General features: G+C 54.0%; 9 protein-coding genes across 9 annotated transcripts; 7 read left to right on the plus strand and 2 right to left on the minus strand.

Moving 5' to 3' along the window:
• Nucleotides 1–237: 237 nt before the first annotated feature.
• Nucleotides 238–1,008, plus strand: CPAR01_09793 (uncharacterized protein; the record flags this gene model as incomplete). Its single annotated transcript, XM_060494057.1, has 4 exons — nucleotides 238–243; nucleotides 319–442; nucleotides 523–627; nucleotides 722–1,008. 4 exons carry the CDS (start codon nucleotides 238–240, stop codon nucleotides 1,006–1,008), a joined length of 522 nt encoding a protein of 173 aa, XP_060348187.1.
• Nucleotides 1,009–1,826: 818 nt separating this feature from the next.
• Nucleotides 1,827–3,026, minus strand: CPAR01_09794 (uncharacterized protein; the record flags this gene model as incomplete). Its single annotated transcript, XM_060494058.1, has 2 exons — nucleotides 1,827–2,452; nucleotides 2,507–3,026. 2 exons carry the CDS (start codon nucleotides 3,024–3,026, stop codon nucleotides 1,827–1,829), a joined length of 1,146 nt encoding a protein of 381 aa, XP_060348188.1.
• A 657-nt stretch (nucleotides 3,027–3,683) lies between these two features.
• Nucleotides 3,684–5,004, plus strand: CPAR01_09795 (ran GTPase activating protein 1; the record flags this gene model as incomplete). Its single annotated transcript, XM_060494059.1, has 2 exons — nucleotides 3,684–3,875; nucleotides 3,934–5,004. The coding sequence occupies 2 exons, from the start codon at nucleotides 3,684–3,686 to the stop codon at nucleotides 5,002–5,004; spliced, it is 1,263 nt and encodes a 420-aa protein (XP_060348189.1).
• A 503-nt stretch (nucleotides 5,005–5,507) lies between these two features.
• Nucleotides 5,508–6,119, plus strand: CPAR01_09796 (uncharacterized protein; the record flags this gene model as incomplete). The annotated part of the gene is made up of 1 exon (XM_060494060.1): nucleotides 5,508–6,119. The coding sequence occupies one exon, from the start codon at nucleotides 5,508–5,510 to the stop codon at nucleotides 6,117–6,119; it is 612 nt and encodes a 203-aa protein (XP_060348190.1).
• Nucleotides 6,120–7,988: 1,869 nt separating this feature from the next.
• CPAR01_09797 (chitinase 1) lies at nucleotides 7,989–9,775 on the plus strand (the record flags this gene model as incomplete). The annotated part of the gene is made up of 4 exons (XM_060494061.1): nucleotides 7,989–8,425; nucleotides 8,496–8,594; nucleotides 8,668–8,916; nucleotides 8,995–9,775. 4 exons carry the CDS (start codon nucleotides 7,989–7,991, stop codon nucleotides 9,773–9,775), a joined length of 1,566 nt encoding a protein of 521 aa, XP_060348191.1.
• Nucleotides 9,776–13,918: 4,143 nt separating this feature from the next.
• Nucleotides 13,919–16,644, plus strand: CPAR01_09798 (fungal specific transcription factor domain-containing protein; the record flags this gene model as incomplete). The annotated part of the gene is made up of 4 exons (XM_060494062.1): nucleotides 13,919–13,990; nucleotides 14,250–15,215; nucleotides 15,277–16,449; nucleotides 16,504–16,644. 4 exons carry the CDS (start codon nucleotides 13,919–13,921, stop codon nucleotides 16,642–16,644), a joined length of 2,352 nt encoding a protein of 783 aa, XP_060348192.1.
• Nucleotides 16,645–19,174: 2,530 nt separating this feature from the next.
• Nucleotides 19,175–21,123, plus strand: CPAR01_09799 (alpha amylase; the record flags this gene model as incomplete). The annotated part of the gene is made up of 2 exons (XM_060494063.1): nucleotides 19,175–19,569; nucleotides 19,710–21,123. Coding segments are annotated over 2 exons (1,809 nt in total), but the record flags the coding sequence as incomplete, so codon positions are not given.
• Nucleotides 21,124–21,746: 623 nt separating this feature from the next.
• Nucleotides 21,747–22,427, minus strand: CPAR01_09800 (uncharacterized protein; the record flags this gene model as incomplete). The annotated part of the gene is made up of 1 exon (XM_060494064.1): nucleotides 21,747–22,427. One exon carries the CDS (start codon nucleotides 22,425–22,427, stop codon nucleotides 21,747–21,749), a length of 681 nt encoding a protein of 226 aa, XP_060348194.1.
• Nucleotides 22,428–24,429: 2,002 nt separating this feature from the next.
• Nucleotides 24,430–25,024, plus strand: CPAR01_09801 (histone acetyltransferase subunit NuA4; the record flags this gene model as incomplete). Its single annotated transcript, XM_060494065.1, has 2 exons — nucleotides 24,430–24,747; nucleotides 24,809–25,024. The coding sequence occupies 2 exons, from the start codon at nucleotides 24,430–24,432 to the stop codon at nucleotides 25,022–25,024; spliced, it is 534 nt and encodes a 177-aa protein (XP_060348195.1).
• Nucleotides 25,025–25,706: the final 682 nt, after the last annotated feature.

Consider the following 25,706-nt stretch of genomic DNA (forward strand, 5'->3'; position numbering starts at 1 on the left):
CATGGCGGGCAAGGGACGCGGTGCCGGGGGCCCGTCCAATGACGTCGGTTCGTCGTAGCTCTCTCTTCCCTGAGCTCAACCTTGAAGTCACCTCATTCCACGCGAGGCAACGCTCTACGAAGCTTCATTAATACAGCAACGCAAGCTCTTACAGCAGTAATTCGTAGTCTTCAACTCTTCAATTCCACCTAGATCACTCTTCATACAAAACTCGAAAACTGCTCACCGTATCACTCAATGGACGTAAGCCATCTTCCATCCACCATGCTCGTCTCATAGAAATCCTCGCTGACATATAGCCCTACCACGAACCAATAGGCGATATCAACCTTCAGCTTCGGAAACCTGGGCTGGCTCGCGACCCAGGCCGTCCCGCTCATCATATGGCCGCGCTTCATCACAAACCTCCTCCGCCCCGATGACTACCAGTACGCCGCAGGCTGTTAGTCTCTCCGTCGCCCCCATCCCACCCACCTCGTGTGAGTCCCCAAGAGTTGGCTGACTGACCAACATAACCTCCAGCTCTAGAAGACTACTTCGCCCGTTCCCTAGGCTTCGCCCTCCTGACCCTAGGCCTCCTCGTCGTGACTCTCTCAGGAGCAGTGCCCCTCGCATCAGAGGACCTAAGTACGATTCCCGTCATCCCCCCTCCGTCCCCTTGATGCCCGAACACCAAATCTCTTAGTCTATTCCCGGTTCACACAACTAACCTCCCAAACAGCACCCGCAGGAACAGTCTCCCCCTACGCAAACGCAGCTCTCATCCTCTCCTCCATCCACCACGCCTCGGCCGGCTTCTACTGCTACAGCAGATGGCTCCGAACGGGGCAGACGGCCTTTGCCCTCGGCTGCCTCGGCAGCGCCATCTTCGCCGTCTCGGGGCTATGGTGCCTCATGTTCGCCGGGGACAAGTCGCGACGCAGCAAGAAGCACGGCTACGACAAGGACACGAGCTCGTTCCCCTTTAAGAATACCGAGTCGTATAGATCCAAGAAGAAGGGTTTGTAAAGGGCAAACGGAAAAGCGAAAAGAGAGAGAGAAAGATTGTAGCTGTTGTAGATTGAGGGGATTGGCAGCCATCTGAATGCTGGTGAACACAGAATGGCGGCAAATTAGCAATAATGCTTTCCCTTGATAATGTTCAATGGGCCTTCACTGTCATCTTGTGGTTAAGGTAATACAAGAAAAAAGTCATCCTTCATACTTTGCGTTGCCAAAAAATACCTTTGTGAGATGGCATGTTCGGAGTCTTATGCAAGGTTAAACAGGCAAAGAAATGACCATGAGAAAAGCAGTCATAAGCTGCTTCTTGAAGTGCAAATTGAAACACACTCCCTAGTGTACATATACTCCATGCGCCTATTTCCCTGGTCGCCTTCCTCATGACTCCCGTCATGCACCAAAAGACGTCAAGTTGTGCTGTCCATACTCTCTGCTTCTTCTTAGTATGCTTTAGTAGGTGTCGTTTTACGTCCTCTTGCCAGACGCCCGCCTCCGTTTCCTGCTTCCCTTGATCTCATGACGGCCTTAACGAGGGTGCGCAACATTCTGCTTCTTCTTCTGCTATCTGTTGTTTTTGGCAAGTCGGAGTTGTATCGTTTCCTGTAAATTCCTCGGCGCCTCGACCGCTTCGAACGCACGCACACCGGTACCGTCCTTCCGGTGCGTTGTGATAAGGTGATAAAAAAGCATGAACCAGCCGCAAAAGATGCACAGAACTGGGGAGTCACCCATTCCCTAGGGGACTCCTTGATATTGCCGCCGGCCTAGGTCAATCTGTCCAACTAGAACTGGACGCCTGGGTTCCAGGACACCAAGCGCTGACCCTAACTAGCTGCCGCTACTTCAGTGGATTTAGCTCCATTCACCAGAGTCTCTTCGGCCTTGGAGGTTTCCTGGGAGTCTGCGCCTTCTCCGTTGGTGACTGTCTGGTTACCTTCTTGGCTCTCCAGCACGCCCGAAAGCTGGACATCTGCTGCGCCAGAAAGGACTGCCTGCCTGCGTTCATGCCAGTCGACCTCACTCTTGACAACCTGGGAGAAGAGAACCTCCTTCTCGCGCCACAGGTCCTTGTACTGCTTCTCCCAGTACTTGACCTCTTCCGCCAGCTTGACCGACTCCTCTTGCGCCCACTTGACTTGGAATCTACAGAGCTTGTATAGCCTCTCAAGGGGGATCTTGAGCTCTTCAGGAGTGAAGCCTTGATCTTCAGTCAAGGGAGTAAACAGGTCGGCAGAGAGCTCGTCGTCGTCAGCTCCGTCATCGATGGCATCATCGTGTCCCGCAGCGTGTGATTGAGGAGTCTTGATGATGATTTTGAGCTTTCCCTTTCCCGTGGGGCCTGCTTGCATAGACTTGGGGACAGGATCGGAGGGACGCAAGGCCTCTGTCTCGTGGACGGTCCGCATGTGCTTGGCGAGAGCATCTGATCTCGTAAATGATCTATCGCATTCTGTCTTCAAGTTAGCCAGTGTGCCCCAAGGCTCTGCAAAGGATGGTCACAAACCTGGTAGATAACAGTAGAAAGGCTTCTCCCTGGTATGGCTTCGCATGTGGGCTTTCAATGCGTAACCGCTAGCATGCCCCATGCTCTTTCTACTGCATCCGGTCCATTCGCACGTGTATTTCTTCTGCCGGCTTTCGATGTGATCGCTGTGAATATGCTCCACCAACTTGTCCATGTTGCCAAAATCACCCGCGTCGCAGCCTTCCCAGGCACAGGAAGTTACCTGCTCCTGGAAGTCTTCCTCGTCCAGTTTGGCGTTGATGGGAGAGCTGGGAATGTCGCCAGACGTGTCCGAAGACACGTCCGACATGCCCTCCAAGGGATCCGGCTCGGGTACGGCTTCTGGTTCGGGTTCCGCGACCACCGCGGGAGACGTTGTCGAGGCTGCGCCTAGCTTCTGGCGCTTCGAGGGACGCAGGAGCGACTCATCCTCATAATCGTGGACCTCCTCCTCCTCGGAGGTATCGTTGTGGTCCGAGGTGAGGGGTGAGTCGGGCGGTGTTGAGTCTCCACGAGCCATGTTGGGCCGTTGAATGATGGAAACCTAGCACTTTGAAAGAGGCAGCGATGAAAGGCTGTGGATTGTTCGGTGATCAAGCGTAAGAATTATCGCTGCGAGAGGAGAAGAGATCGGAGATCAATATAATGAAAAACAAGCTATGCGCTGCTATCGTAGATGGGGTGATGAATTAATTGGGAGTAGCCAGCGGGATGCAGGTCAATCGCTAGAAAAATCACATCGGCCTCGTTCCTGACAACTTTAATGATGTTTGCGCCTGGGCTCAATCCTCAGGGTGTCGCGACGAGCAGCGCGGCTCACGGAGCTCATCTTGTGGGTCCACTTACCAAACCAACTCTGCCAGGTGTCAGGGGTACCCTCAGAGGGCAGCCAGTGGGAGCCAGCTGTCAGCGTAAATGACGGCAATCGCCTCCTAGCCAGTCGGTGCCTGGCACCCTGTGACCACAACCAGGCACACAGAGGCAAGCCGCACACAGGCACCCACCCGGGCTCACCCCCTGCAACTGTGACTCGGGGGGTCTTGTGGAAAACAAAATAAAGTGACTTTGTTTAACCCCTCCCCCACCATAAACATCCCCGACATACACTCATTTTGCGCCTTCGCTGCCACCTTGCTCCCAGCCTTTTCAACACTCCTTGCTTATCAACAAATCTATCATGGCGACCACGCCCAAGGTGTTCTCTCTTGAGGGAAAGGGTCTCAAGCTCGATACTGGCGCCGACCTCGAGCCCCACATCGCCGACTTGCGCTCGACCGACGTCGAAGAGGTCAGGTTCCTGGGAAACACCCTGGGAGTCGGTGCTTGCAAGCTCCTTGGTGAGGTCCTGGCCACCAAGAAGAACCTCCAGGTAGGCGAACAAGAGTTTCCAGCACACGTAGAACCATCTACTGACCAAAAGTGACTAGTCCGCCGACCTCTCCGACATCTTTACCGGCCGTCTCCTGAGCGAAATCCCTGAGGCCCTCTCCTCCCTCCTCACTTCTATTCTCAACCTCCCTAAGCTCACGACAATCAACCTGAACGACAATGCTTTCGGTATCAACACCCAGGCCCCGGTCGTTGCTTTCCTGGCTGCCCACGTGCCCCTCCAGCACCTTTACCTGAACAACAACGGCCTCGGCCCCCATGCTGGTATTCTGGTGGCTAATGCGCTCTCTGAGTTGCACGCCAAGAAGGAGGCAGCGAGAAAGGAGGGCAAGGAGGTCCCATACCTCGAGACTGTCATTTGCGGTCGCAACCGTCTGGAGAACGGCAGCATGCAGGCCTGGGCCAAGGCCTACAGCCTTCACAACAAGATCAAGGAGATCAGGATGATCCAGAATGGTATTCGCCAGGAGGGAATCAGCCACCTTATTAGTGAGGGCTTGAAGACTGCGACCGAACTGCGCATCCTCGATCTCCAGGACAACACCTTCACCATTAACGGTGCCAAGGCCCTTGCCGGTGTCCTCCCCAACTTGACAAACCTGCAGGAGCTGGGTCTCAACGATGCCTACCTCACGCCCAAGGGTACCAAGGTTGTCGCCAAGTCTCTTGCTAAGGGCAAGCAGGACAAGTTGGAGACACTTCGCCTGGCTTTCAACGACATCACCCCCAAGGCACTGGAGAGCATCGCCGGCGTTGTTACCGAGTCTCTGCCTGCCTTGAAGAAGGTTGAGCTCAACGGCAACAAGGTTGAGGAGGAGGACCCATCCATCATCGCCATCCGCGAGTTCCTCGAGGAGCGCAAGGAGAAGATTGGTGGCGATGTCGTTGATGAGGACGCTTGGGGACTTGACTGCCTGAGCGACCTCGAGGGAGAGGACTCTGACGAGGAGGAGGAAGAGGAATCCGAGGAGGAAGAGGAGCTGGATGCCGAGAAGGAAGCCGAGATCCTTACCAAGGAGGCTGAGGAGGCCCAGGAGGAGCCCACCGTCCAGCTCAAGGACAAGGAGGTGGACGATCTGGCCAAGAAGCTGGCCAAGACGGAGATTTAAGAGATGTATGGAAGCATTTTCTTTGGTTTACAGGTTTAGATGATGGAACGCAAGAGGAATGACCCCCCATTATACAGGAGTGAGGAGACAGAGACGATACCCCCCAAAATTACACTTCATCCCAAACAGTCTTGACCGCGATTATTACATGCAGATTGTCATCTGACCGGCAGGAGTCCGATGCAAAAATATCTACATCATTCTCCTGGGCATTTAGGCTTGTCGCAGTACGGGTGGTGTGTCCGGGGTAGCACTAATCCCGATCGTCACTCCACGGTCACCCCACGAAGCCGGCATCCACGGCGATGCCAGATCACAAGATCAACGAAATGGAATCGCGTGAGCTTGAAGGGCAGTATATAGCATGCAAAAGACTGTCCCTTTAGATTGATAGTTGTAACGACGGAATGATTTCACGAATAACTCGGGTAACAAATATACCTTGACGAACAAATACACTGCACAGAAAGAATTCACCCCCTACCCATCTGAAGCCAGCAATCATGGACTACCTCTTCAAAACCACAGACTCGGTCATTGAGATCCTATGGGACGTCGCGCTCGCCTTCTTCATCGTTCGCATCGCATTATCGTACTTCTTCTTCACCTTTACCGCAACAACGCTGCTCTCATGGATCGTCCATACATATCGCCAATACTTACGACTGTCCCTCGTCTCCGATCAGCAGCAGCAGTATCTCACAACCTCACAGAGCGACCCTTTCGTCTTGGCGGTGATGCTTCTACAAATCGTGGTAGGCCTCGTCGTTGCGCGGTACGTGGTGGCGGTCTACGACGTGCCGCGCGTGGCGTGGTTCCGGCTTGCGATCGGAGGTCTGGCGGCGGCGTTCTTGGCCGGCGCGGAGGGGCTACTCGGGTTGATTATATCTGTGTATTTACACAAAGGAGGGGAGGACGGAAGGGATCTATGGGTTTGGGAGAGTGGGGATGGATGGGCGTTGGTCGCGACGATGTTTGGCGGGTTGGTTGCCTTTGCGGCGATGCCTGCAGTGTTAATGTGGCTCGAGAGGGCCGAGAAGGCTCCGGCTCCTGCTGGAAGGGCTGAGGGGAGGGAGAAGATGGGGACGCAGGGGCTTGGTGGCAAGGGAGTTTGAGGATGGGGAATTCCAAGCCAGGGAGTCAAAAGTCGGAGAAGCCCTGGCTATGAGGAATATCGAAACCGGGATGCCGGCGTTGCAATGGATTTGTGTTCACGTCAAGAAAAGGGAGTCTTATTGTCTACCGTTTTGGAAAGCGAGACATGGCTGGATAAGAATAATCAGGGGAAAAGGGTTTTTGTTGGAGTCTTTGGTGGCCCTGCGTGTAAGTTTGAGTCTTGAGTCTTAAAGATATTCACCATGAGGGCATTGTGGTTGGTTCGTCTGGGGTTGGAGTTGAAATTACAATATATCCCAAATTTATTACCTTTGCTTCAGCCTTGAGGTCGTCGTCACTGAGACTGTAGGACTAGACTATTGGATACTTGATTCTTTTGGATCGATCAAGGATAAAATGAAGAAGAGCCTCCGAGAACCGGTAGAAAGTCAGGTATGTCAGCCGAGACATTGTTCTCAGAGGCGGCGCAGCGTTTGTGGGCTGTCAGCCATGTATTGGCGTGTAGGCCAGGGCGGGTCAAATTTTTAATCTCTGGAATGTTACGGCCTTCCTACTTAAGCTATCCTCCGGGAAGGTTTTACGCCCTCGTGGCGTTTGGCCTGCCCTTGGAACCTGCTTGCTTGGATTTGTGGAGAGCTACAATGGTGCTCTGGAAAATCTCCAAAACATGAATGAAAAATCATCAGGATACAGTCGCAACGGAACCGGTAGAAGGAAAAAGCATTCGATTCTGAGAACCTACGAGGTTGAGGTGGGATCGGATGGCAGCTGTCAGCGGGCAAGGTACATCGGGCGCTCCCGCTGTGGTGTCGCTGGAAAAGTGGCAGGGTTTCCATTCTTCAGCGTGGCCACCTCCCCGGGAAAAGCGGGGGCATATCCGGAACCCCCAGGTTACGGATACATCTGCCGTCTGCACCTGTCCGACTACCACCGTACCATATTCTCTACCCAACCTTGCATACTCACTCATCTTTTCTAGCAGCACTTGAACAGCCTCCGATCTGCCAGTGACAGAGACACCTTTTCATATTCAAAGGCATCACAAGTGACTAGCGCTTATCAACAGGCTCACAGAAAGGATTCTGTCCAATGCTTGGGATATGATCTATTGGACTGGGCAAATATCTCTGAAACTCCAATCAAGCGCTTCTGTTGGCAGTTGTGTTCAGTTTTGAAGTCTCATCGAAGAATCATTAACACGATCAAAGTTGATTTGGGAAGAAAGAAACCTTGCTCCAGTCACATTATCTCCTGTCCTGTCTCCAGCCAGACGAGTGAACCAGAGTTGGTAAACGTTGATGGGCGTCTTTCCGGGAAACGTGTGCCGGAAGTCTCATATTCCCTTTGCCTTTTTTCTTTTCCAGCCCATGTTGCAGATGTTCCCTGGCTGGGGCCCTGTGGCCCTGGAGGAGATCCAGAACTTCGGGGTGGAGGTTTCTCATTCCTACACGTGGTAGTCGACTGCGATGTCAAGGGGGGCTGCTCACAAGGCCACTCCACCACCACCACCTTCTCCTCCCCCCATTCCAATGCCTCCAATACTGCTTTCTAGCATCACTTGGAAAGGTCTTGGAGGTTGGTGAAACTCGCACCACCAGACTCTACTCATTCCTCGTCATGAAGCATCCACGCAATACCCCTCCATCGTCGGGAACCACTCTCCCACTCTCTCTGGATAGTCAACGCGGAAGTCTTGAGAAGGGGAAAGGGAGGCTCAGGTAGCACGACCATAACCCAGAAACAATAAGAAGAGCCGTCCATCTTCGCACCAATCCGTCCAGACTTTGCTCCTCCCTTTTCCCCTGTCGATCAAGCAAGGTAAATCCAGCCTTCTCCATTCACAGAAAGCTGAAGCAGTCTCGCCCACCATGGTCGGATCATCCCTCCTCCTACCTCTCCTCGCCGTCCTGGCCTCCATGGCCGGCGCGGTACCAGTAAATGAGCGCCGCTCCGTCCGCCCGACGTGCGGAAAGCCGGGCACGGTGGTGTCCACCACCCAAGTCACGATACCCACCTCTCAAGCGGCGACAGCAGCTCCCACGAGTCCGCCCGCGGTGTCTCTTCCTTCACCCATCACCGTATCCTCCTCCTTTGTCACTTCTCGTCTCGCCTCGTCGACTTCGGCGGGGGTACCTGGCGTTTCCTCGTCGTCGGTGAGAACGTCGGCGGCGGCCTCCTCAGCTTCTGCTGCGCCGTCTTCTCTATCAACTGTGCGAGTGTCCAGCACGGGCACCGCCTCTCCGCCTGCCACCGGCACAGGAACCCCGGCATCGGGATACAGGAATGTCTTGTACTTCACAAATTGGTACGTTAAATGAAAACCCTTACATCTGTAACGGGACCCCAGACGTCCTCCGTGCTAACTTCTGCTTCAGGGGCGTCTATGGGGCGAACTACCAACCAGCAGACATTCCAGCAGACAAGGTGACGCACTTACTCTACTCCTTTGCGGATATCCAAACAGACGGCACGGTGTAAGTTGATCCCAAAATACCAAGGTAGAAAGTTTGCAAGAAGTAGGGAAAAGGCTGACGAAAAGAAATTCAGAGTCTCGTCAGACCCCTATTCAGACACGCAACGCCAGTACTCTGGCGACGACAACCAAGCAGGTAACGCCTATGGCTGCGTCAAGCAGCTCTACGCCCTCAAGAAGCAGAACCGCCAGCTCAAGCTCGTCCTCTCCATCGGCGGCTGGACCTGGTCCAGCAAGTTCCCCGCCGTGGCCGCCTCGGACACGGCTCGTAAGCAGTTTGCTTCCTCTGCGATCAAGCTCATGATTGACTGGGGATTCGACGGGTAAGAAGAACCAAATACACGCAGAGACTCACATACACTTGTGCATGCCTTGCGCTAACAAAACCCCCCATTTCGCAGTCTCGATATTGACTGGGAATACCCAGCCAGCGACACGGAAGCCACAAACTTCGTCGCCCTCCTCAAGGAAGTACGCTCCCAGCTCGACGCCTACGCCGCGGCCAACGCACCGGGCTATCACTTCGCCCTCACAATTGCCTGCCCCGCGGGTCCCTCGCACTACAAACAGATGAACCTCCGCGGCATGGACCCCTACGTCGACGCCTGGCACCTCATGGCCTACGACTACGCCGGCTCCTGGGACACCACGACGGGCCACCAGGCCAACCTCTACCAGAATCCGTCCAACCCGACGGCGACAAAGTTCGACACCCAGACCGCGCTGGCGTACTACCTCTCCCAGGGCATCGCCTCCAACAAGGTCGTCCTCGGCCTGCCGCTGTACGGCCGCTCCTTTGAGAACACGGCCAACGGCGTCGGCCTGCCGTACTCGGGCGTCGGGACGGGCTCCATCGAGCCGGGCGTGTGGCACTACAAGGTCCTTCCCAAGGCCGGCGCCGTCGAGGTGTACGACTCGACGGCGGGTGCACTGTACAGCTACGATAGTTCCACAAAGGAGCTCATCAGCTACGACAACCCGGCGAGCGCGGGCGTCAAGGCCCAGTATCTACTCGACAATAAGCTCGGCGGCGCCGTCTTCTGGGAAGCCGCTGGTGACCGCAAGGGCGAGGGCAGCCTGGTGGGTGTGTTGGCGAGCAAGATGGGCAAGCTTGATTCGAACCAGAACTTGTTGAGCTACCCCAACAGTCAGTATGCCAACATTAAGAGCAACCTAGCGTAAAAGAGGGGCTCTGGTTAGGTGCAAGTTATTTGTGCTTTCTTTCAATTTTGCTTTTGGGCAGGTCATTAGAGGCGTTGGTATGCGCTATGCTGCATTTCTTGACGGGATATGACTTGTAATGAAGTCTTGGGACACGGGCTTTTAGCGATGCATATGAGATACGGCCGAATGAAGCCAATGAATTAGACGGCAGCATTCAAGTTTCGCCGAGTTACCAAAGAGGACTTTGCTTGTAATGACTGGTCCAACATTCAGTGGACTATTCTGTATTGGAAACTGACCAAAGTCACCGTTGAGTAGCCACAGCATTCACGTAGAAACCAACCTACCTCTTTGATCAGTTCAGCTCCCTCAAGAACATGGGCGACAGCTGAGGTTGCTGAAACTAGTAAAGAACTTAGTGGGACTTTTGTGATGCAGCTCAACGGGCGCACAAAAGAAGAAACAACAGCGGAAGTATGCCGAACGGTCGAGCACTACGGAACGGGAGAGTATTGTCGTCGGACCCGAACGCTCTATCCACAACTGCCGACAGCCCTGGCTCAAGGCTCCAGTGCAAAGGTCGAGTGGACTACCAACGCCGTACGTTTTACGACGACTGCATGGCGATCGCCCGCGAGGAGCTTCCAGGGGCTTGGCTCAGCGCTTCGGCAGGAGCCGAGGACTGTATGAGTTTAGTGCTGACGGGAGGGGGCGAATAATCGGTGATTTGGGACTCGACCGGGTCGCTGTAAAGGGGTTAGTTGGGCCCCAAGGACCGCCCACTGGCTCGATCCAATGGCCTAGACTTTGTTCTTGGTTCTCCATTCGAGCCTTGTAGGGTGCGGTGGAAGTTTGAATAGACTTCTGTGCTCAGTTAGATTGTCGAACCGAATTACTGGCCTTGTCGTCCAACCAATTGTCAAGGTCTTGGTCCAACGTGAGGTTCCCAAAGGAAAGACTCGTCCCACCGAGCAAAGGCTCCAAAGTGGAAGCGACCCCTCACCGATGGAGGCCGGGGAGGCTGCCGAGGCTGGCCGATAGATGAGCCGTTAATCCCAGAACAGTCTGTGGGAAACTGCCGACCTGGAGATGGGATGACGATGTTGATGGGTGGCCGTCGTCACGATGGAACTCGACTTCAGATGGTTTTGCGTTCTTCGGCGATGAGTCGCTGACAAATCGAGGAAGAGAGGGTAAATTGGATGTCGGAATACGACTGGTACTCGGCGATAGAGTCTCAGGTTCTCCTAATGGTAACGGTCCATGGAGTGATTATAGGTTGGGCACATGTGCCGTTTCGTCGACTAGATGAGTCACACGGCCAGCGACCGAGAAAAGGCGCACAAGAGTACCAATGGCACCCTTGTCGGCGTATGAAGAGGGGGAATTGGCGGTTGCGGAGGCAGCGGAGCACCCGAGAAGATCGGCAGAGGAGTTGGTTATCATGTTTAGGCTACCGTGTATTCGTATGTGCTTGAATGCCTGTGTAATTGGTGCAGGTCAGACTAGCTGCTGGGCATAAGCATTCGACATGAAGTTGAGGTTGTCTGGTTTATTGGTGTTGGTCGAACACCCAGAGCAGCAGCCAATATTGGATCGGAGCGATAAGCCTGGGGAATTGGGGGGACTTGAGGTTGACGTCAAATGGAAAGGATTCCTATTGGAGGGTTACATTGCTATACGGGGCTATTCATCAAGTGGGGTGTTCTTTCTTTGACTCCAAGCCTCCAAGCCACCCCGCTTTCGTCATCAGCTCAGCTGGCGGACCGTGAGCCATGTATCCGTACCTTACCTTCCATGCCCGCCTTTTTCTCCGCCAGTTCCAGCTCTTGATTGAGCGCAATATTGCAATATTTTGGCCCAGGCTTGCTTCCATCTTTTGTGCGCGGGGTGATGGAGACAATGATGTTGCTTAGTGACTGTCCATCTCTTCATGACTCGAACCTTTTGCAGATAACCTACCTACAGTAAGGTCAGGACTGCGTGAGTACCTAATGTCTCGTCCCATATCTCTTGCGTGTAAGCCGTTTATACGCAACAAGAATAATACCGATGATGATCCGGCCGACGTCCAAGTCACTGGGCCATGGTAAGCCGGTTAGAAACATCGTGCATGACCTTGCACTATTCCGCATACCTCATAAGCTTTCGCAGAATGACTCTTGCGCTGTACTGAATCTCTAACATAGCAACGTCAACCAAGGTTTCCAGACCAAGGACTGGATGGCCGTCGCTGACAGCGGTCCACTCTTAATTCCGTTAAGTCCGTCGCAGGTCCAGAATGCGGTTTTGAGCCGCTAGCACTCAAAGTTATTCAGGGTTCCATCCCAGCCAAGAAGTTGCTGGAGACTTCCGGCACCAAGCTTGGGGACTGGGTTTATCTTTTTACATTGATGCTGAAGTGCGCTTCGGGTTCCCTATCTGCTTATGGAGTATCGTACCCATATGCAGGTATACAATGCAGCTCGGATAGAAGCATGTAAGACACATGTTCCTAACGTCTTTAGACCTAGAACGTGTGGGCAGCAGGGAGGGGTATGAACGCTACCCGAATTATCCATCGCCCAATCTTTTGGGGTGAGCGTGTATCCGAATAAACTATGAGATATGCGAGTGTCGGCAACCCACCACAACTCGAGAGTTCAGGACTCGCCAGGTGTGCTATGCCACCCTTGTCTGCGTTGCATCTTAGCGCCATCTGGACAGGGTTAGCTGTGAGTAGGCATCAATACACGCGTATGTAAGCCGTCCTGATCAGCAGAACCTCCAATGCGGCTACATTGCGGGACGAGAGGAGGGGAGCATGTAGGAAGTGGAAGGAAAGAGGAGGGAGACGAAGGAACATTGAGGTGGTGGCGGGTCTCTCTCAGGTCTTTCCCTTCACCCCCTTACGTACCTATCCACCCCTGCCTGTCGTTCGCTGATCATGCTGATGGCGGCCTGCGGGTGCTGTTCATGATTTTGTCGAATCTTTCGACTGCGATAGTATCCGTAGCAATCTCAACTCTTCCCCTCCATCCTCTCTCTTGCTTGACCTTTGCTCACCCACCCCGCAAGTCGCGCAGCTGCTGCAGACGTTACACGGCAATCTCTCGACTTGGACTTTTCTCAATTCGTGGCTTGGTCATTATTCCATTTCTTCCTTCGCGCAGAGTCTAGTACAGGGCAAAAGTACCCCCAAAAGTGGTGAGTCTTGACTTGCTTGGGCAGTCAGGTTGTGTGGTCGCGGACCACTCGAATCCTTCCCTTGCCCCAACCCGAACCACCAAAAGCTGACGCCGCCGCCAAAGACGCGATCGCAACCTTCCGACACCTCGCCTTTCTTTCGCCATCTTGTCGTCGCGCTGACTTGCGCTACCGCTTTCCGACACTTGCCACAAACACCTGCGGCATATCGAGTCTACCCTTGCATTGCGCCCGCATCCTAACTTTGGTGCCTCGACACCGACCCTATCTTGAGACCCCTGCGCATTGCGGAACCTCCCACCGACTACCATCTCCAATTGCTCCTTACCTTGTATCCGTACACGGGTCGACCGATCCGACCTACGATTGCCGTTGCCTGTCAGAACCTGTGGCAAGATTGCGCTTTTACTGTGGCGCCTTATCACACTGCGACATCGTCAGCAGCCTCGACGTCTAGCTGCCTTGCGCCCTTCGCTCTCTGCGAAGTAACGAGCTTCCCAAGCAGTCACTGACCTTTGAGGCGGAATCACGGTCATTGGTCTCATTCCAAGACTTCGGACTGTGACCAACGAAATTCGAGTAGCGCATCTTTGAAGGCCGGACGGTCACATTACTTGCGCTTCATACACTTGGCCGGGCCTTGCTGAAGTACTCGGCCACTACACCAACCTGCCGAGACCGCTCCTCCAGGGTTAGGCTGCCGACGGTCTGGCCGTTGTCAACGTTTCAGTGGCTAAATTTGTACACTCGTCCTGAGTGTCTGACAGCCAACTTGTCGAGCCCTTTACTCTTGCCTTGCCGTATAAGGGATCTTTGTCGGCCAGTGCCATCACTGGTTCCGAAGCGAAGAGTATACACCTGCGTGTGTTGTGCTAGATAGGACCTCGAGTCCGGAGCACGTTTTCATATCCGTGGAAGCCATCGCCAGAGGTCTTTTACGACGCATCTACCTGTTCCACGGATTCCATTGCCATCATGACTCCCACACCACCATCCACGACGCCCTCCTCGGGATCAGGTCGGTCACCTGAGGAGCAGTTTCGAGTCGTGAGGAAGAGGAATAGGGTACCTCTCAGCTGCTATCCGTGTCGGACTAGGAAGTGAGTGCCAGATAAATGCCCCATATCGACTCAACTCGCTAACTTGCTTCACAGATTGTGAGAAAAGATTCACGGCCCGTCACACCAACGCAGACTGACCGATTTGTAGGAAATGTGACAGAGGTCACCCGTGCAGTAATTGTGTAAAGCGTGAGGGTGGTGATGCGTCCTCATGTTCCTACGCTACTCCTGCTACTCGTAAAAAGAACCAAAGTCAAGGCTCTTCGAGCCCCGATGACATGCAGAACCGTATTGACCGTTTAGAAGGCCTAGTTTTGTCTTTGATGCACGGAGGTGCTACTATTGACCCTTCTACCGCAGCAGCAGCGGCCGCCGTGACAGGCGCCTCGACAACCAAGTCGAATACTGACAGCACACCTACCTCGGCCAAAATCGATCCCGACGACGAGACACAAATGCGAGATGACGATGAAGACAGTGATCCTGATGGCGAGCTAGCGACATCTTTAGGCGTATTGAAGGTCGACTCAGATAAGGGCAAGTCAATGTACATTGGCCAGGAGCATTGGCATACGATATTGGCGGACATATCCGAAGTCAAGACATATTTTGCGAATCACAAGAAGGATTTGGAAAAGAGCTATGAAAAGGTCATGATGTCGAAACCGGCCAGCGCCAGAGAAGGACCTACGTTTTTGCTTGGAGCCGCGCCAGCTACCGAGATCGAACTGCGAGCGGAATTACCACCCAAATCGGCCGTCCTTGCGCTCTGTTCCAGATACTTCAACTCGATGGACAATGCGGTAAACATTATTCACGCGCCGACTTTCCAGCAACAACTTCGAGCCCACTGGCAAGATCCGTCGAAAACGCCCATCATGTGGCTTGGGTTGCTCTATTCGATTTTGTGTCTCGCCATGCTGAGCTACCACAAGGTAGGGGACGAACCGCCGGAGTGGAAAGGGCGGACGCTGGACCTGGCCTCTGAATATCGACTACGCACCGTCCAATGCCTCATTGCGGCTGATTACACCAAGCCGGTGGAATACACCGTGGAGACGATGCTTCTCTATGTGTTTGGAGAATACTCTTCGAGATGGGATGCTGATCTGGGGCTGTGGCTGATCGTGTCCTTGCTCACAAGAGTTGCCTTCAGGATGGGGTACCACCGCGACGCAAAGTGGTTCCCGACGATTACACCGTTTCAAGCAGTGAGTTGTAGTGCTCCAGATATATATCTCTGGGCAAGTCAGTGTTAACATGGTATTCTAGGAAATGAGGCGGCGTACGTGGGCACTGGTGAGGATGGCCGATGTGGTGTTCTCACACCAAGTTTCGCTGCCATCCATGATCTATGGTCATGATTGTGACACTCAGTTGCCGAACAACATCTTTGACGAGGAATTCGGTCCCAACACCAAAGTTTTGCCTCCTTCACGGCCGAAGACGGAGCCCACCCCTATTGCGTACATGATTGCCAAATCCAAGCTATGCAACGAGATGGGTGACATCTTGCAGGCCACCAATCGTGTGGGCAGGCAACTACCGTACGACGAAATTCTGCGGTTCGATGCCCGGCTTCGAGAGATCAACGACGAGATCCCGCCCCATCTCAAGGTTGCAGCCTTGGAGGGTTCGCACGACCCAGTCACGTTGATCATCGCGAGGTTCAACATCAACGTGCTCTACCTCAAGATCCTCTGTCTGTTGCACAAGAAGTACGTACCGCGAGCTCGTACAAATCCACGATATGCCTACTCGCGCAGAAGTGCAGTAGAAGCGGCTTTAGAGACGTTGCGGCATTTGGTTACCCTCGACAGAGAATCACAGCCTAGTGGCAGACTTCGATCTTTGAGGTGGTTCGTGAACTCGATAGCAACCAAGGACTTCCTTCTGCCTGCCATGCTGGTTGCGCTTGACCTTCACCACGACCGGGTCGCGGAAACGAGCGATGACCGCAGGGCGTCAGAGTCGGCCATGTTCTGGACCCCAGAGCAGCGGATGGAGATGCTTAGCAACTTGGAGCGGACCAAGGAGATCTGGCAAGGGCTTGCAGACGGGTCGATGGAGGCCTTCAAGGCATCCAAAGTCTTGGACATTATTCTGGAGAAGATCAAGGGCCCCAATCCTGAAGCCGAGGTCTTCAAGAACGAAAGCTTCCCGGGTTTTGAGACAAACCCGGAAATGCAATCGGACCACAATGCGGCAATGACTCTGGGTATGCTCTCTGGTGGCATGACGCCAAACACGGCAGCCGCGCTCGAAAGCAGTATGCAAAGTACGAACTCGTTTAGCGGCATGGACTTTGGAGTGTCGTTGCCCATGACGGGCCCAGGCATGACGCCAAACTTCCAGGGCGACATTGGCATGAACAACGCGGGGTCTCCGTTCTCGATGTTTACAAACTTCGAGTCTGGCGGAGATTTCCCCGCCAACTTCGACTGGGTATGTTGCGATTCCGCCAATGGCATAATGACATGGTGACTGACAATGGGCTAGAACGCATTTGAGACGTACACGCAAAACGCGAACTGGGCAGCTGATACAGGGTTTGGGCAGATCTATCCAGGTCAATCCTCGCCAGAAACAGACGGCAACGGGATGCCGTTTGGCAACGCCAATGGCGGCATGGCAGGCTAAGGATGCGTTAAAGGCCCGAAGCGCGGGGAGAGCAGTGCATTGGATGAGGGAGGTAATGTGACGATGAGATCAATGACAGAATCAGGAAGGCCTGAGCGATTGGTTCGTTCAGGTGGACAAAATGGGGAACTAGGCATACTCACCTCCGCGTTAGGCTCGGCATGGTAGGATAGAAAGATGAATCCAGATTTTTAGGACATTTGGAAAATACAATACCCTGCTCCCTTTTTTTTACACGTGCTTCTTGTTCTACCTCTACCAAGTTACACGTGCCAGAGAGATGGGAGTGGTAAATCGTGGAGACTCCGCCTTGAGGTGACATTGGATGAACCGCGAGTGTGGTGGTTGGCCACATGGACGGGATGACAGGTCCCAAAGCGGGCGTGGGGAGGTGGCCGTCCGGCGTGGCATTCGGCGCCCATGCCGGCGGTATGCACAGGATTCGGTCCGTCCCTGACACCATGTGCGACGGCTGAGGTGGGCGGGCGGAGGTTTGGCGGAGGTGATGGTAGTGTTTGGTGGTGAGTGAGCGAGTGATGTTCTGCAGATGCCAGCAGCAACTCTCTTTCTTCCTAGGTTAGGTTTTCCCCCCGCCGTGTGCCTTGCGTCAGGCCCAAAACGTCAAAGTGAAATGTGAATCCTGTGCCTGCAGCGTGGTGAGGGAACAATGCGGGGAGAGGGGATCTTGGCTTGCGCGTATTGGTGGGGGTATAGGCAGGAACAGGAACAGGAAGTTGGGAACACTCGCGCGGCGTTAGGAACATGGCATGCCGCATGCCGCACCACGACCACGACCACGGGATCTTTGAGTCGTTGGTTGATGGTTCCCTCCCCTTCAAGCACCCGTGGACGCGGCGACGCGCGAGCACTGTCCACTTGACGTTGCCGAGTCATGTCGCCGGGCAGGTAATCTGTCCACTGCGTCCAGTACCTATTACTTTTTTATCTGTAATTAATAAAATGCATGGACGAGTGATGGCTCGCTTTCTGAGAGCTCTTACTAGTTGCCGATACGCGCCGACGAAAGCGAGGCACGAATATTAGTGAACAATAGCGCGTCAGGTACGAAGATACAGAGAAAAAGAGAGAGGGAGAGCATCAGTAAAGTTTGCTGTTTGGTATCAAGATCAGCAACGGCATCACTTATTCGGTCTTGGCAACGGCCCCCTAAGCTTTCCAAGTTTCCATCTCATTTCTCGGCCATTGCTTAACTTTTTTTTTTCTTCTCTCAACCACTCAAGGCAACCTCAACTCCGCCTTTTCTCCTGTTTCCCATCTCGGACCTCTGACCCCCCTCTCCCACCCTTCGCTTAAAGCCTTCACTACCACAACGAGCAGAAAGAACAAGACCCCGGCGGTAGTCGTTGACTTGACCTTTTCGGACCTTGGCAACATCGATACATCACTTCACCAGTCTCCAGGAAAGTCCCAACTACCCCGTTAGGTAGCGGCATCCCGGAGCGGTGAGCGATGGGATAACCCCGCTGATAGGGCCGATCGTGTCTACCTACCCCAGTTAATACGACCCCCCCCCTTTCACAGCCGCCTTCTTGAAGAAAAATCGAAAGAAGGAGGTGGGGGGCGGGCGTCCGCTCAAGAAGTTCTCCACGGGACCTTGCCCTGTTGACCTTCTCCCGTCCCCGGCCCCGGGTCTGGGAAACTGCAACAACGAGAAAGGCAGAGGGAAGGGGAACTCGTATTCTTTCTCTTTCTTTTTCCTTTAGTTCAAAAGTCGAGTTGGTTCCTGGTTCCTGGCAAGTTTCTTTTCTTAGGCGAGGAACTAGGACTCGACTTCAATCTCCTCAAAGGCTCCCACCATCCATCTCTTCATAGTCCACCAACGATTATTCGATCATCATTATCCGACCCTTCTCAACATCGACTGCCTGGCAGCGAAAGAGTCAGAAACCGAGGTAGTCACTATCCTTTCGGATAGAAGACAGCCTGATTGGCTTACCCTACATCGCGCCCCGGCCCCTGAGGACCCCGAGAAAGAGCCAGACGTCGCCTGTTCCGCTGACTACGGCTTCGGGGGTAAGTCACCTTACTCAATCTCCGCTGTAGCTCATCTCTTATAATCTGTTAAGCTTTCGCAAAGCCGGCCCAGCGCCCCGGTTTCCTTCAACGCACATCAGCAAGCCTCCCAACGGGCGGCTGAACCGCAAGTCTCGCCTACGCTATCTCAAAGCATCGCACTCTTGCCGCCGCGCCCTACTCCGTATTCCGCCGCCTTATTCGGCTCTGGGGGGATCCCCTGCTCCAGATCCTGCGAGAAAAGGCTTGAGAGCGCAGACCGGGCATGGGGCCAACCGTCTAATCTTGTCAAAAAAAAAAAAGTTCAGACTGAAGGTCCGCCAAGAAGTCTATCCGATTACTCGTTGCTGTTCTAAGCCCATTTTGGGTTTAAGGTTGAAGGGGAGAAAACGAACATATAAGTTACGACTTGGACGCCTTTCACGAAGTTTCACGCTTTCTTTTCGCTGTTTAGACTTGTTCTGTACACTCTTTTTTTGTTTGTTGTTTCGTCACTTTTCTTTACTTTCTTTTCCTGTTTAGTCTCTTTTCTTTCTTTCTTCGAATATCGGTCACTCTCACTCTCACTCTCGGAAACCGGAAAGCCCGCGGAACGATGAAGGCTCCCACGACTTGGTCGATCCTGGCGGCCGCCGCCGCTCTGCACCAAGGTGCCGTCTCGGCACTGAGCGCGGCGGAATGGCGGTCCCAGACGATATACCAGGTCATGACGGACCGATTCGCGCGGACGGACGGGTCGACGACGGCGAGGTGCGAAATGTCGGATCAGACGTACTGTGGTGGTTCGTGGTTGGGCATTGCGCAGCAGTTGGATTACATTCAGGGTCTCGGTGCGACGGCTATCTGGATTTCGCCCTTTGTGAAGAATGTCCAGGGCAAATCCCGTGACGGGTGAGTTGGTCCCTTTCCTTTTAAGTTGTCATGAGATGAGGCACAGGAAGTGGTGCTCTCATGAGAATTGATGAACAGCTCAAAAGAGAAAATTTAGTCCAACTCAGGAAAATAGAAATCACTTGCTAACATAACATCAGCGAATCGTACCATGGCTACTGGGCGCAGGACATCTGGGAGGTTAACCCACGCTTCGGCACCGCCGAGGATCTCATCTTCCTCGCCAATGCCATCCACGCCCGTGGTATGTACCTCATGGCCGACGTTGTCACGAACCACATGGCCTGGCTCGGTCCCGGCAATACGGTTGACTACTCCATCTACCGCCCCTTTTCCAACGCCTCGGCCTACCACACGCCGCCTTGCGTCATCGACTATTCCAACCAGGACTCGGTCGAGAGATGCTGGCAGGGTACCGACGCCGCTTCGTTGCCGGATCTTCGCACTGAGGACCCACGCGTGCGCCAGGTTTTCAACGCCTGGATCAAGCGCGAGGTCAGCCGCTTCGGCTTCGATGGCCTGCGACTCGACAGCGCAAAGCACGTCGAGCCGTCCTTCTGGCCAGCGTTCGAGGCCTCGGCCGGTGTCGCCGCCTTTGGTGAGGTCTTCCACGGCGACCCAGTCTACGTAGCCCCTTACCAGGACGTCATGAGCGGTGTTATGAACTACCCCGTGTACTACTGGCTTACCCAGGCCTTCCAGTCGACGACAGGCAGCATCTGGAACCTTTCCAATGGAATCAAGACGCTCATCACAACGGCGCGTGACCTGACGCTGTACGGGGGCTTCCTCGAGAACCACGACCAGCCTCGCTTCCTGAACCACACCTCGGACCGCACTCTCCTCAAGAACGCGCTGACCTTCAGTCTCCTTATGGACGGCATTCCCATCATCTATCAGGGTCTGGAGCAGGGGTTCAGCGGTGGTGAGACACCGTACAATCGCGAAGCGCTGTGGCAGACGGGGTTCAACACGCAGTCGGAGCTCTATCTCTGGATCTCCAAGTTCGTGTCCCTGCGCTCGACGCTGGCGGCGCTGGATGGCGGGTACCTCTTTTACAAGTCCCAGCCCATCCACACGGACGACCACACCATTGCCATGCGCAAGGGCTTCGATGACGGGCAGGTTGTGAGCGTCTACTCCAACGTCGGCACCAACCGCACCTACAGCGTGTCTCTGGCCCAGGAAGACACGGGTTTTCGGCCGTGCAAGCTGATCCTCGAGGTCGTTCAATGCCGACCCTACGTGACGGATGCGACAGGCGTGCTGAAGGCGACGAGCGGGAGCGGGGAGCCGCTCGTGTTTGTTCCGGCAGACAAGGTCATGGGGACGGGTATCTGCGCAGGTGGCATAGGCAAGCGTCCTCCTCCTCCCCCTCCCCCTCGTCGTCACAAGCCTTCTCCTCCACCTCCACCTCCCTCTGGGACATCCACCGCAACTGCTGCCCGCTTCTCTACCACGCGCCTCGCTGTTGAGAGTACCGATTATAACTTAGATTCTATAGGACGTTTTAATAACATCACTTTGTCGCCTTGCTTGACATCCCAGCTTTGATACGTGTTCCGAAAATTCGAAACTAAAAGAAACAGCAGACTTTACATGCGGAAAAAAAAAAGCTCAAGACGAAAACAACAAAATCAAACTCCCGACCAAACAGCAACAAGTCTTCTTTCACAACGCTCATTCGACAGCTTACTTTCCTAGATGTTAGTGTGTAGTTTTTTGGTTTATTCTTTTCCGACCTCTCACCCACCTTGGGTGACGGACTTGTATATCGGTAGGCAAGCGACTGGGCGAGAAGCCTAGGGGGGATTATTCACTTCTCTGCTCTAACGGTTGGTAATCCAGGACAGCCTGAGGACACACACTCGAGGCATCCTTATACCCGCAAGACCACCTTTAGGCGTACATAGTTTGTGTGTCGTTTTTTTGCGACCCCGAACATAACTTTACAACAATGAGCATATGGGAGTTCTACACTTGTAGAAGCCACGGTTTTCAATCTCACACTTCGTTATCGTGGTGGAATGGGTACTGAGACTGGTGATATATTCGTGATTCATATCCCTATCCGATGCTGCCAGGTAAATTGAAATGGTATATACAAGAAGTTGAAAAAGGTTGAAGATGAAGAAGAAACGATACAGAGTCCAGCTCCGGAGTATCAATCCCAAGGTTTATGCCAGTCCGAAAGCCCCCTTGGCCCTAGCCCAGTACGCGACACGGTCCTCGGTGCCCGAGGTACCGATGCAGTCCATGTAGAGGGTGAACCCCTTCACCGTGCCGGCCGCGAGGTTCTCCCTGACGTCGGCGTCGCACTGCGTCGTGAGGAACCAGGCGGCGGAGCCCCAGGTGTAGTCATCCGGCATCACGAGCTCGAGGATCTGGTTCTTCTTGTCGTCCGTCAAGCTGTTTCCGTCCGTGACGCCGCCCGCGATTTCCGTCGCCTTGTCTTTCAGTTCCGGGATCGAGAGGGCGTACATGAGGTTATACCCCGCCATCTGGAGGTTACGGGTTCCCTGCCCCGGGCGGCCTGGTTCGGGGAAGTGGTTGCGGTTGTAGCGGAAGTCGCCTGTCTCAAAGGCCATTAGGGAGAGGAGGGCTGCCATTTCGCCTTTTGTTGTGACGTTGTATTTCTGGAAGGCTTGGGGCAGGTAGGATGCCACGTGGGATGCTGTTGCGCATTCGTCTGCGAAGGTGGTTACGCCGTCGCAGGAGGTTGATTTGGGGGCTGTTGTGGCGATGATGGATGTTGCGTTTAGGGGGGCGTCTTCGTTTGCGCGGCGGGTTGGGAGGATTGGTTTGGCGAGGGTGGAGGGGAGGAGGAGGGCGAGGGGGAGGAGGGTTGTGAGGATCATTTTGGAGGTTGTTGTTGGTGTTGTTGTGGTGTTGGTTTGAGGTGAGTTGTAAGTGGTGTAAGAGGTGGATGGATGATCTTGTGTAAGGTCAAGAAGAGAAAGCGTTGGATGGCGATGATGCTGATCGTGAACCGTGATATAGGAAGCCAAAGGTTACACTGGTTTTAAGGGAAAGGCTTTTCAAACGAAACAAAGACTCCGAGTACAGAGTACCAGAGCCGCAGCAGGCGAGGGAACGATTGTAAGGTGGCAGAGTGAGTGACACAGTCAGATCAGAAAAAGAAGCGAAGGACTGACGAGAGACAGAGAGAAGATGAGAAGATGAGAAAGCAGACGCAAGGAAGAACGAGGTGTTTGTCTTTTTTTGGGAACCCCCCCCCCCCCCCGGGGGAAAGGAACCAAAGGATCAAATGAACCGGGCTGGGATCTGTGGGTTTTGAACAGTCCCGCCCCTGGGCACAGCATCTTTTGACGCGGGTTCACTAGAGCCCTGGAGGTGAGGTAGTCATGCGCGCGTGCCGTGTAGAAAGACTTCTGCTTAGTCGAAAATGCGGGAACGAGAGCCAGTGCCTTGCTCCGTTCGGAGTTCCCTTGAGGAGTTCCATTCCCTTGGTGGAGGTCTAGTGTAGAAGAGAGGTGATGTTCCCGTCGCCCTCCGCGCGCTTGCGCCAGTAAGATTTGCAGCTTTCCTCTCCACACGGGATGACCCTGTTCAGAATCATTGCCGCTGTCCGCATATTCGGCAGGAAGATGTCTAAAGAAGTAAAGTTTTTTGGACAAGTTTGTGAGGGGGTTCCCAGGATAGGGGGTAAAGAAGGGATGGGAGGGTTCTAGCTAGGTGCAGCGTGCTCGTTAGCCAGAGATCTTCGGCGAGGCCTCTGCGAGGTGGTCGTGGTGAAACGAAACAGGGGCCAAGCCTACCCCCGTCGACATGTCAAAAGGATGCAGCTGCGCCGTAGTGATTGGCTGAGGGGCTGCGGCTGATGGTGCGGAGCTTCGTGATGTTGCCTCCCTCCCCCCCGGCTCGGGGGGGAATTTGGAGGGGTAATTGGGTGATGCCGTTGCTGCCGAAAGGGCGGCAGACAGAAATGCTTGAAGGAGGCTGGCTGGCTGGTGTGTGTTTTTCCCTTTCCCATCACCTGTTGTGTAAGTCTTGTGGACTTTGGCGAACAACATGGACTGGCGAAAGCAAGTTGCCGCAGCAGCTTGCACGCATTTTGAAACCCACATACACATACTATTGCAGACTTTTTGCTTCTTGGGCGGTAAAGACTTGCTGTCGTCCTGTCTTTCGTAGCAAGAGTCAGGGGCAGTCCCGGAAAGACGCTCGTGTACTGTGCACTGTTGCAGATAGACTGGCGCGAGAGATGATGATCCGTCTTGGTTCATGCGCCTCGGACGGCCAGCCTTACTAAGGACTGGGGTGTGTCACTGTAGTACTATGTATACTACCTGTACTGGCGGCCTTGAAATGTTCCCAGGAATCAAGGTTAATTTTGGCAGAGAGCATGACAAAGACCCGGTGGAGTCTTTGTCCGTGTTCAAGATATTTGATTACGGAGGTAAATGCACACAATGGCAACAAGGAACCTTTGAATTCTGGCGAATATGGGCGCTGAGTGAGATGTTGAAGCGAAGGATTTCGAGTCCGATGAACTGCCCTGTTCAAAGCCCCTTCCTTGTCAACTGCAGCCACAATGCTCTGCCCTGGGCTGCTTGACTAAGCAATTCCCCGGTCTCCACCCAACCCGAAGCGGATCGACCAATGAGAATGTGTGCCTGGCCTAGTGACCATCAGCGCCAAAGTGGTCGGCTCCTCAGCCCATTGAAGCTCCGCGACCGCGACAAATCAATCATTCAATCCTCCCCTCGTCGCGACCAAATTCAGTTTCGACTCGACCGCGCCGCATCGAGTCAACCCACACAATCCGACAACTCACGCGCGCCCGCGCGCAAATAACAACCACGCACACGCACACGCACCCCTGACGAACAAAAAGCCATGGGCGAGAACCAAGCGAATGCCGCCAACGCGGCGCAAGGCCCGGCTCCGACAATGCAAATGTACAGAGAGGAACAAGTCCGCCTGCGCCAGATGCTGGACAAGAGGGCAGTGATCGCCAGGAAACTCGCCGCTATCGAGGCCGACATTGAGCAAAAGGAGACGGCCTACCTCGACAGCACGCCAAACGGTAACATCATTGCCGGCTTCGACAACTACATCAAGGGCTCCGGCGCGGCCGCCCAGCGGCGCAAGGCCGGTGCCACGGAGCAGAACCGCGTCTTTTCACGGAGTTCGGTGTCGTATCGCCCTGGCAGTGTACGTCTCCCCACCAACCGACATCACTCTGGACACAGCCGCTAACACAAAAAACTTGTAGGAAGCCACGACGCCCGGCTCGACCCCCGCTTCGCATGCGCCGACTCCCTTGTCGACGTCCTTCAAGGACGGCGGCGGTTCGAACCACGCGACGCCGACCTCCGCGACGGCATCGAAATCCGGCAAGAAGAATAAGAAGCAGAACGAAGAAGACAGCGATCACGACTCGCAAGCGCCGAACAAGAAGCGCATCAACTTTGGCGCCGGACGCAAGTGAGAAAGTCTCTGTACGCCAGGCTCCATCACATATGTTGGATGAATCGGCAAAGAATGATGTTACGAAGATTTTCTTTCGGATTATGGCAATTTCATTTCGCGTATTGCTGAGGCGACTTCTTTCTGCTTCGCAGCGGTTGCAATCTTCGTAGGCTCCCAAGGACGTCTTACGATTGTTACGTGGGGACCGAGAAAGCTGTTTACCCAGCATCGCTTACTTTCAGACGTATTTGTATATAGTTCATGCCCAGGCGACGAGTGTAGAAAGCTTGGCCTAGAAGGCAAAAACGTTGGTGGGAGTTGAGGAGTTCCGGAACCACGATACCCTAAAGGGCTTTTTCCAACAGGAAATCTCATCCCAATTACAAAGTGTTGGGCAATACATTGTGGCCCATTGGCTCTTTTTTCATCCAATTCGTCTGTCCTAGTAACACATCAGAGATGAGAGGCGATTTGACCAGAAGTGTGTATGTTTGGCCGAGGCTAAGGTCTGTTGCGGGCACTTTTGCCCCGAGACGTTGCAAAAGTTCGTCCCCACCCGGTACTTTTGCGCCGTAGGACCCTTGATACTACGACGGAAGGAGAATCTACTCATATCTTCGTATTTAGGCATTGAGACCACCTGCCAACTTGAGAACATCTCTCTGCCCAAATGTTTCAAAACACTCTATTTAGACCAGTAA

Source organism: Colletotrichum paranaense (assembly GCF_030867605.1).
Source record: "Colletotrichum paranaense strain IMI 384185 chromosome Unknown Scaffold_7.1, whole genome shotgun sequence".
In the NCBI taxonomy this organism is placed as follows: Eukaryota; Fungi; Ascomycota; class Sordariomycetes; order Glomerellales; family Glomerellaceae; genus Colletotrichum; species Colletotrichum paranaense.